This window comes from Camellia sinensis, chromosome 1, assembly GCF_055761805.1.
Source record: "Camellia sinensis isolate YWXY chromosome 1, ASM5576180v1, whole genome shotgun sequence".
Taxonomy (NCBI): Eukaryota; Viridiplantae; Streptophyta; class Magnoliopsida; order Ericales; family Theaceae; genus Camellia; species Camellia sinensis.
Window position 1 is genome coordinate 17,548,169 of NC_138961.1, and position 10,734 is coordinate 17,558,902.

The 10,734-nt window shown below is 34.7% G+C and overlaps 1 protein-coding gene across 1 annotated transcript; it reads right to left on the minus strand.

Annotated features, from left to right (window-relative positions):
- Positions 1 to 5,350: 5,350 nt before the first annotated feature.
- LOC114273843 (beta-D-glucosyl crocetin beta-1,6-glucosyltransferase-like) lies at positions 5,351 to 7,352 on the minus strand. The gene is made up of 2 exons (XM_028215656.2): positions 6,758 to 7,352; positions 5,351 to 6,633 (listed from the first exon to the last, which is right to left on the minus strand). The coding sequence occupies exons 1-2, from the start codon at positions 7,293 to 7,295 to the stop codon at positions 5,726 to 5,728; spliced, it is 1,446 nt and encodes a 481-aa protein (XP_028071457.2). The 5' UTR covers positions 7,296 to 7,352; the 3' UTR covers positions 5,351 to 5,725.
- Positions 7,353 to 10,734: the final 3,382 nt, after the last annotated feature.

The window sequence follows — 10,734 nt, forward strand, 5'->3', positions numbered from 1 at the left end:
AATCCAAAACATAGAGCTCGCTCGCTCAAGCGAAGAAATGCTCGCTCGAGCGAAGAAACATAACCTTCAGGTCAAAAAGGGACGTAGACACACGCTTAAGGGCAAAAGTTCTTGCCAAGCCAAGAGGCACACCACTCAAAGCTCGCTCGAGCGAAGGAACCCTGACTCGAGCGAAGAAACTAAAACACAAAGCTCGCTCGAGCGACAAAAGTCTTGCTTGAGCGAAGGAACAAAAATCTGGACAATAACCATTTATTTCAACACTCAACCAGCCTATTACAAACCTGCCCAACACATTCCAAAACTCAAATACAAGGAATTCAAGGATGGAAACAAGATATAGACAACAACCAACAACTACAGAACCTAAGTCTGGAACACAATATTTGACGGGAAAAACCGAGATCGCTATATATAATTTGGGTCACAACCAAAAAGGTCTTTATTTATGCCTTAAAGGTGTTTTGGTTATGATTTATTAAGTCATGACAAAAAGTTATTTTATTATGACATTTTTTGAGGAGTGCGTATTGTAATATTACCCAAATGGAAGACATCAATCACTCTCTATGCTCTTATTTTTGTCTTTATTTTTGTAGTCAAAACTATAAAAATAGTCTTTGTTTTGCTCTTAATTGCATTTTGATTTTTGAGTTTGCAACAAATTATAAATTGGTGGGTACTTTAGTTTACTACAACATATAAGAGTTTTAGAGATCAAATTTTTTAATCCTTAAAAACAAAAATTTTGTTACAAAAAGTATTTAGGGACTAATTTCTATAATCGTGAGGATAGTCGTTAAAACGTCGTCTCAAAAAGTAAAAAATAAGACTTTTAGCGAATTTTTTTGTTGTTGAAATGTCACTAATAAATACACTTTCAGGGGCAAAATAATTTGGTCTAAAAAAGCATTAATTTTTGAAACAAAAAACTTGGTTCCAAAAAGATAATAATTCATCACTAAATTTCAATTTTTTGTTACTAAAAATATAATAACAACACTTTTCGCAACAAAAATATCTAATCCCTAAAAAATAATTTTGTTCATAAATTTTGGTTTCTAAAATCTTAAATTTTTGTAGTGGTTAGTCAGTCTGGAATATAAATAGCCAGAACTAGAACAATTTTCAAGCTACTCTCTTTGTATATATATATATAAGTAATTTTATAATTACTTTCAAACTCCAGGGTAATTTTCTATATTTATTTTCTCTGTATTACATTCTTGTTGTGTTAGAAGGTTCATCTCAATTGTTGATCTAGGTGGTACAGAGAATGATTTGAGAATATTGTCCGTGTATACTTTCATTGCATATGAACTTGATAATGTTACTTTCATCTTGAAATGTAACTTGGTTCAATTTGTAATCACACTGGAGAGGTAGATGACACTCACAAATAATTCATGTCGTTCATTTATGCTTTGTACAAGAACATTTTCCCTGTATTTCTAAACCTTATTTTATTTGAATAATTGTAGTTATATAAGAGAAAATGGGGATGGAGGAAAGGCTCCTATGGAGAAGGAAGTAATGGAAGAAAATAGAGGCTTTTCTTATATTTTCAATTTCGAATTATGTTCTTTTGCACGTGAGAGTTTCAAGCATTGTATGTCGCATACGAGCAACTCAATTATCTTGTGAAGGCACTCCAGGTGAGCTTGTGTATATAATTTTTTTTTTAACTGCGTAGTGTTTATTACAATAGTTGGTTTTTTTTTTTTTGGATAGGCAAAAGAGAATTTTATTGATGAAGAAACATGTACAATACAAGTGTTATACATCAATAAAGAAAGTGAGCGCAAAAACAATCATAGGTAAACTTTGCAATCCCAATTAAGTTGGCACCATAAAACAAGCTCAATCATATGCTAACATATACTACAAAAAATTAAGGTTTTAGAGACCAAAATTTAGGAACAAAATTAGTTTTCAGAGACCAAATAATTTTGTTGCGAAAAGTGTTATTATTATTTATAGTAACAAAAATTGGACATTAGTGATGAATTATTATTCTTTTGAGACCAAATTTTTTGTCTCAAAAAATAAACCATTTTGAGACCAAATTCTTTTGTCCCTAAAAGCCTATTTATTAGTGACATTTTAAAAAATTTGGTGCTAAAAGTCTTGTTTTTGACTTTTCGGGACAACCTTTCGGCGACTATCCTCATGACGATAGAAATTAGTCCTTAAATGTCTTTTGCAACAAAATTTTTACTCTTAGAGATCAAAACATTTGATCTATAAAATTCTTACATGTTGTAATGATACCCCCAAATTGGTGAGCAACCAACCAAACCAAGTGTGTTTGGTAACGGTAACGTTTACGTTTTCAGTTTATATTTACAAAAATTTTATAAACTGGTTTTTGTTTATTTTTAGAAAAACATAAACTACAAACGCGTTTGGTAATTGACAAAATGTTTTAAAAAAATTTAAAAATATAAAAAAGAGTGAGAAATGGAACGTGGTGGCAAGTGGCGGCGGAAGATGGTGGTGGAAAGTGGTGACGGTGGGTGGTGGGTAGCTGGTGGTGGTGGGTGGTGGCGGGTGGGTGGGTGACGGTGGCGGGTGGTGGGTGGTGGTGGCAGGTGGGTGGCGGATGGTGGGTGATGGTGGGTGGCGGGTGGTGGGTGGTGAGTGGCCGATGGTGGGTGGTGGTGGGTGGCGAGTAGGTGGCAGGTGGTGGCGGCGGGTGGGTGGGTGACGGTGGTGGGTGGTGGGTGGTAGCGAGTGGGTGGTGGTGGTGGCGGGTGGTAGTGGGTGGTGGCGGGTGGTAGTGGGTGGGTGGATGGGTGACGGTGGCGGGTGATGGGTTGTGGGGGGTGGTGGTGGCGGCGGCGGGCGGCGGGTGGTGGGTGGTGGGTGGTGGTAGCAACTGGGTGGCGGATGGCGGGTGGTGGCGGGTAGGTGGCGGGTGGTGGGTGGGTGGGTGGGTGATTGTGGTGGGTGGTAGGTGGTAGCGAGTGGATGGTGGTGGTAGGTGGTGGGTGGTGGTGGCAGGTGGGTGGTTGGTGGTGGTGGTGGTGGGTGGGTGGGTGACGGTGGCGGGTGGTAAGTGGTAGCGAGTAAGTGGTGGTGGTGGTGGTGGTGAGTGGTGGGTGGTGGTGGCTGGCGGGTGGCGGGTGGGTGGTGGGTGATGGTGGTGGTGGCTGGTGGTGGCTGGTGGGTGGCTGGTGGCTGGTGGTAGTGCGTGGCTGGTGGTGGCAAGTGGTGAATGGTGGTGATAGGTGGGTGGTGAGTAGTGGTGGCAAGTAAGTGGCAGGTGGTGGCGGTGGGCAGTGAATGGTAGTGGCAAGTGGTGGGTGGATGACAGGTGGGTGGTGGTGGTGGTGGTGGTGGTGGTGGTGGCGGCGGCGGTGAGGGGTGGGTGGTGGTGGCGGGTGGTGGCTGGTAGTAGCAGGTGGGTGGTGAGTGGTGGTGGCAAGTGGTGGTAGAGGGTGGGTGATGGGTGGTGGCGGCGGAAGACAGTGGTGGAAAATAGTGGCGGGTGGTGGCTAAGGTTGGGTGATAAAAAAAAAAAAAAACTGAAAACTCAAAATGGAAACACATTTTTTGTGTTTTCATTTTTTGGCCAAATTTATAAACTGAGACCACTGATTTATAAATCAAAAATTTTACCAAACAAGTTTTTATTTGAGTTTTTAAAATTTTTATAAATATAAACAGAAAACTAAAAACGTAAGTGTTACCAAACGACACCTTAAAAAAAACACTCGAAACTAATTCAATAAACCAAGCACCCCTAACCGCTCCCTCTCTCACCTGTTTAAGATTGAAAACAAAGTCATGCACTGTGTAATGCAATCCTACTAGACTACTCGAGCCCAAAATGCTATCCTTGTCTTCACAATGTCCTCCAAGTCAGAAAAATTAGGATGACCTCCATTGAACATAAATTTCCAAATTGACCACAGTAATACTAATGGCACAATCTTCCAAATACTCAGTTCCTTCTTCTTAAAAGTAACACCTGTCCACCATTGTAGTAAGGCTTCAATAGAAGCAGGAATTACCCAACACATATCCCACCACCTCAACATTTCAGACCAAACTCTCCATATCAGTGAGCAATGTAAGAGAACATGGTTTACATTTTCAGTTTCCCCTTTGCAAAAGGCACACAGTGTGCTAGCATTATCATCCAGCACCCCAATTCTATGCAAAAAATCTGAGGTTTTCACTCTTCCCCTCCAAGGCAACCAACCAAAGAACAGAATTTTAGGAGGTGGCACATTTTTTTACACGTTTTGTACATGTTTTTGTCTTTCTTTCTCCAATTTATTTTGAATGTTGATGTGATACAAGTCTATGGGTTTTATTGTGAATTTTGATTTTATTTTTTGAATAAGTGGGTTCAGATTTTCATTGGGTGATAAATTGTCTTGAGAAGAGCTTGGATATAATCCTTTTCCTAGAAATGAGAAAAAACTGATGCTCAAATTTTCAATTCATAGAAATTTGTGAAATATTTTAAGGTTGTATTTGAATCAAATATTTGATGTAATTAAAATTAGGAAGACTAAATTAACACCAAAAATAAACTATAGAGTATATGTACAATTTATCTAAAAATATTGACACAAGAAACAAACGCAGAGACTATTATATAATTTGTCTAAAAAATTATCTTATATTTCATTCACTAATTGCTAGGGGGTGTTGGGCAAGTTGGGTTTGGGCTATTTTTTGGCTAAAGTTTACAAAATGACAAAATAAGCTAAAATAGTTAATAAGACAAAATGGGCGTTTGGGAAGTTACTATTTTAGTAAGTTATTTTAGTTTTTGACTATTTTAATAAGCTAAAATTTTTATATTTGGGAAGATGATTGGATTTTTTTTGTAATTAGATGTGATATTTGTGAGAGAAAAAATAAAATGATTATGGGTTTGATGTAACATTTTGCCTTATTAGTTATTTTAGCCTATTTTGTTGTTTTGTAGATTTTAGCCCCCCAAAAAAAATAAAAATAAAAAATAAAAAAAGCCTTTCCCAAACACCCCCAAAATGTCATATTAAACCCATAATCATTATACTTTTTTTTTTTCTCACAAACATCACATCCAATTATAAAAAAATTCAATTATATTTCCAAACACAAAAAATTTAGCCTACTAAAATAGTTAAAAAACTAAAATAGCCTACTAAAATAACAGCTTTCTAAACACCCACACTAATAGGAAGTTTATAAAATCAGCTTCTAGGTTATTATAGACTAGAAACAGTTGGGATGTATGAACAAAGCAAAAAGAGAAATAAGAATATTAATGTCCTACATGTACATATAACATTTGTCGCATAATCTATGTAGTAGGTGAAAAAAAATGCTGAAATTATCTAGTAATGTATAATAATTCTCAAACAAAAACGAGTTAGGAAAAATATTTAATAAGTTAGTACTTCCTAACAATGCACATTCTAAAATGATATAAAACTCAAAAACAGAAAAGTAATTGAAACGCATAAAATGCTATGAAGTAAAACTGAAGGATGTTTTCAATTCTCATTACCTTAGAAGGAATTGACAAACTCAGTTTGTAAGTTTTCTAAAAACTAGGACCAGTTAGGACATGAAACCAAACCCAAAAAAAAACAAAACAAAACAAAAAAACAAAAGCAGTTAGAACAAAATTTCAACTGCAATATGCGCTCATGGTAAAGTCCATAGCAACGTGCCTCTAGTTGAAGGGAAAATGAACATGTCAAGTCATCTCAGCCCCACATTATGCAACTATAGCAGACAGACCATTCAATTGCCTCTTCTTCCTCTTCTTACAAAGCTCCACCAACTCCTCCACCACCCCATCCACCACCTCCTCCTCTCTCATCCTTATTTCATCACTCAATTCTCTCTCTTTCTTCTTCACAGTCTCACCACTTTTCTCCATCACAACCTGTTTGATCACTTTAGCCACGTCTTCTCTTAAAATCTTCCCATTCTCATCTCTCATGATCTCCACACCAACACCAATTTCACTCAACAGCCTAGCATTGATTGGCTGATCAAGGTGCATAGGCACAGATATTATAGGGACTCCAAACTTGATCGCCTCCATTACAGAGCTCCACCCACAGTGGCTCACAAAGCCACCAACGTTTGGATTCTCCAAAATTTTTACTTGTGGGGCCCACCCTTGGATGATCAATCCTCTCCCCCCTACCCTCTCAAGAAACCCTTTTGGAAGTGCCTCCTCAACCCTAGTTTTTTGTCCCACTGGAAACCTAACAACCCATATGAAATTGACATTGCTAAGTTCCAACCCATGAGCCATCTCTTCCATCTCTACCTTGGTGAGAAAATACTCACTTCCAAAGGAAACAAACACGGTCGAGCCTCGGTCCTTCTTGTTGAGCCAGTCGGTGATGTGCAAGTGCTCGTCGTCATTGACAGAGGCTTGGACAAGTGGACCAACCGGTACAATTTTCTTTTCAGCTAAAAGGGAGAGGTGATCAATGTATTTTCCTTCAATCTCTCTCGAACTCTTGATCAAAATTATGCTCGATGATTCTTTGAGGGTTTCGAAGAAGCGGTTTTTCTTTTTATAGAAATTTTCAGAAGATTGAATCAAATGAATGAACTTATCATCCTCATAATCATTAAGATATATCTCTGGAAAAGGAAAGTCCGTACCTGGATTGTTTTTTTGATTGACAAAAAAGATTTTATTAATTCGGAAAAAAAGTACTTTTCACTATTAAAACAGCATTTCTCAACTAGATTCACACATACGCATAGCGAATAACAAAGTCTGTACCTGGATTGTGATAGCGATCAAACATGTAGGAAGTCATTGTAGCGCTGGTGCTTATGAAAACCACAGCCGGGATATCATGCTTGGAAGCGATAATTGGGGCCCATGGTTGAATAGTATCATAGATAAGGAGGTCTGGTTTTAGGGTTTTTAGCATTTTGGAGAAGTTGTGGCTTGACCAATCAAAGGCCTTTTTGAGGGTAGGCATGAGATGGGGTGGGAGGTTCTTGGTTGTGTGGCAATTTGGAGGAAGACCAGGCAAGGTCGGAACATGGAGTTCCACTAGTTGTATGGAATTTGCATCCTTCTCTGTGAGTCTTCTCTTAATGCAACTAAGATTTACCGCTGTTGAACACAAGTATACCATGAAGTTTCTGCTTGAAAGTGTCTTGGCTAGCTCTAGGAAAGGTGAGATGTGTCCATGTGCTAGCCATGGGAACATGAAAACTTTAATCTTTCTCTGCTCACACGCCATTAACTCTCTCTCTGAATGCTCTCTTCTCTCTCTCTCTCTTCTAGGTGTGTATATCTTGATCCACATTGTTAGATATATAGCAACTGTTACAGGACTAAAATGGAAATATAAATGAGGGATTGAATAATTCTTCATAAATGATAGAGACTCCATTTTTTCTTAACCCCCACAATCCCCCACATACACATATCAGTTAGTGATAAGAGAAAAAAAACAAAAAAAAAAAAAAAAAAAAAAAAAGAAATTGGTCATTCCCAATACATTGAGGGTGGTGGAGGTCTCGGAAAAAGGGGTCTCAACCTTTTTCCATAATTCTTTACGTGTGAATAAAAGGGGAAAAAAAAAAGGAAAAGAATAAAAATCATTTGGAATATATTGCAACTGTATCAACTTGGATTTCATATTCTTATTATTCAATGGAATTGGAAGAAGTTGAAACGCCTTTATATGATAAATGACTCTACTCTTGCTTTGAATGCATATGGTCAAAGATCCAAACTAACGAAATCAAAGTTATTATTGCAAAATTGGGATCTTTAAAACTTTTAATCTTTTTAGTGATGTATTTTTTATTTGGAATGATTTTATGTTCACTGATTATGGAAACATATAATACTATAGGGGAATGGCTGAATCTCAAGTGCATAAACACCATCTCGAGTTCCTTTAGGACATAATGATCTCTAACCTTTAAGTTAACAATGTGATGTATTTGAAGTTACAACTCAACACATTATGTCGGTGAATCAAAACTCACTAGTTAAGTTGTAACTCTGAGGACTTAAGAGTTGTAATTTTGAGCACATCCCATTGTAACAAGAGCAAGCAAAATTGGTAGTGTGCGCCCCTTTTGGTTATGATATGATCATACAATCATTTGACGCAATTTCCTGCGAGCTTAATACCAATAATGGTTTCATTTGGAAAGTTGGCTATTTTTTTTATCAACAAAAAGAACAATTTTATTGATAGCAATAAAACATACAAAAAGTATGGAATACATCAACAAAGTAAGGTTGAAAATAAGCACCAAGAGTAACGCCCTATAATTTGCTAGCTCTCGCCAAAGGGTTATGAGAGGCCAATACCGGAAAAGAAACACACAAGTAGAGCACAAATATACAAATCAACGAACCAACAACACAGCATAACACTCCCATCTATTTTAGTAGGCTATTTTAATTTTTGACTAATTTAGTAGGGTAAAATATTTATATTTAGGAAGAATGTTGGATTTTTTTATAGTTGAATATGATGCTTATGAGAAAAAAATGAAATGATTATGAGCTTGATGTGACACTTTATCTTATTAGCTATTTTAGCTTATTTTATTTTTTTGTGTGAATCTTAGTACCAAAAAACCAATTTTTGGCTTCCCAAACACTCCCAAAAATGGGTAACCTACTAATAGGTTCTAATGGCTGGATTTAATTCCCATCAAATCTTATTAAAAATAAGTCTTAGTAAAATCGTCACTAAAAATAATTTTTGATGAACTTACATGTAGGTTCTAATAGGCAGAATTATTGTCCAATAGATCCTGTGAGAATTAATGGTATTTTTCATCGAATACTATTTAAAAACGTTACTATTTGTTAATTTTCAGTGACAGTTTGAAAATTGTCACAAAAATATCACTAATTATTAGTTTTAGTGACAGTTTAAAAAAATTATCACAAAAAATTAACTAATTTTTAACTTTCAGTGACAATTTGAAAATTTTGTCATAGAACTAATTGTAAGTTTTAGCAACAATTTATAAAAATATTGACAAAAAAAAAATCATTAATTGTCAATTTTTAACGACATGTGTAAAAAATCGTCACAAAAAATTATTTTCAGCAACGATTTTACTAATAACTTTTTTAATAAGACTTTATGGAAATTAAGTCCAACTTTTAGAATTTATTGGTAGTTTACACATAATTTTTTGTGACGATTTTTGCATGTCACTAAAAATGACAATTAGTGATCCTTTTTTTTTCACAATTTTTATAAATTGTTGCTAAAACTTACAATTAGTAACTTTTTTTGTGACAATATTTTTAAACTGTAGCTAAAAGTTAAAAATTAGTGATTTTTTTGTGACAATTTTTTTAAACTGTCGCTAAAACTTATAATTAATGATTTTTTTGTGAATTTTTTTTAAATTGTTGTTAAAAATTAACAATTAGTGACATTTTTTAATAGTGTTTGGTGAAAAACGCCATGAATTATTATAGTACCTATTAGACAATAAATGCACAATTAGTCCACCTATTAGTACCTACACATAAGCTTTCTTAATAAAAAAGTAAAAATTAAAAATATCACTGTGTTTGATTTGAGTTTTTTGAGTTAAGTTTTTTAAAAACTGAGTTTTTTGATTTTTGTATTTTTTTGTTTTTAGTGAAGATTTTTAAAATTTTAAATATTTTTTTTTTACTTTTTTAAATGCACCTCACTTAGATGTATCTAAAAAGTAAAAAATTTGTGAAAAAATATTTTTAAAAATTAACAAATACATAAAAATACAAAAAATGTATTGAATTCTCGTATTTTTTTTTGTATTTTTGGTATTTAGTGAATATTTAAAAGGTTTTTTTCAATTTTTTTTTTACTTTTTAGGTATATTTATGTTAGATATGTCTAAAAATTAAAAAAATTACTCAAAATATTAAAAAAAATCAATAAAAACAAAAAAACACGAAAAAAAAGAAAGTAAAATTTTCTGAAAAGTGTTTTTGAAAACTGGTAACCAAGCATAGTGAATCCCTAACTTCTTAAGAATTAATTTTTAAAATTATTTTTGCCTCATAAATTGTGAACTGTTACAAACTTCCAAAATAAAATAAAAAATTACAAACAACTTTATAAACTACACCAAAGTTTAAATTATGACACTATGCACTTAAGTTTGAGATAATGTTTCGTAACTCCAATAACTCTTAAGTAAGTTGCAATTCGATTTAATTGGGTTATAATTTCAAAGAGATTGTGTCATAACTTAAAATCTATTACAATGTAATTGGAGAAGGTAAACATTCTTTAATAATAATAATAATAAATCTATTTATATATAAATTTTACAAGAATATATGACAATGACATTATTATTACAAATAAATTTATCTTTAATGGTGTGCTATTTTGAAGTGAAATGAACCACACCATGATTGTATATGAATTTTTTTTGTTTGTATAGTTGCATATAATTTTATTTGTATTATATATATATGTGTGAGTGATTTTCTGACCACACTGCCCGTCTAGTAATCAGCTGGAGAGCATCGGCAGAATAGATGGCTTCAGCAAACCTGTAACAGAAAGAAAAGGCTCCGGCGGTGGCTCTTCCACCCGGGGGCACTCCGACGATCAAGTCAGTATATCTCTCAAAGATAATCAAGTGCTAAACTCACTATTCAAAGCATATAATTTGCGCCATCACATCACCTAGAAGCCACGTAGAAGAATCATAACAAAATGCAATCTCATGAATTATGATGAAAGATCGCAGCATCTAACG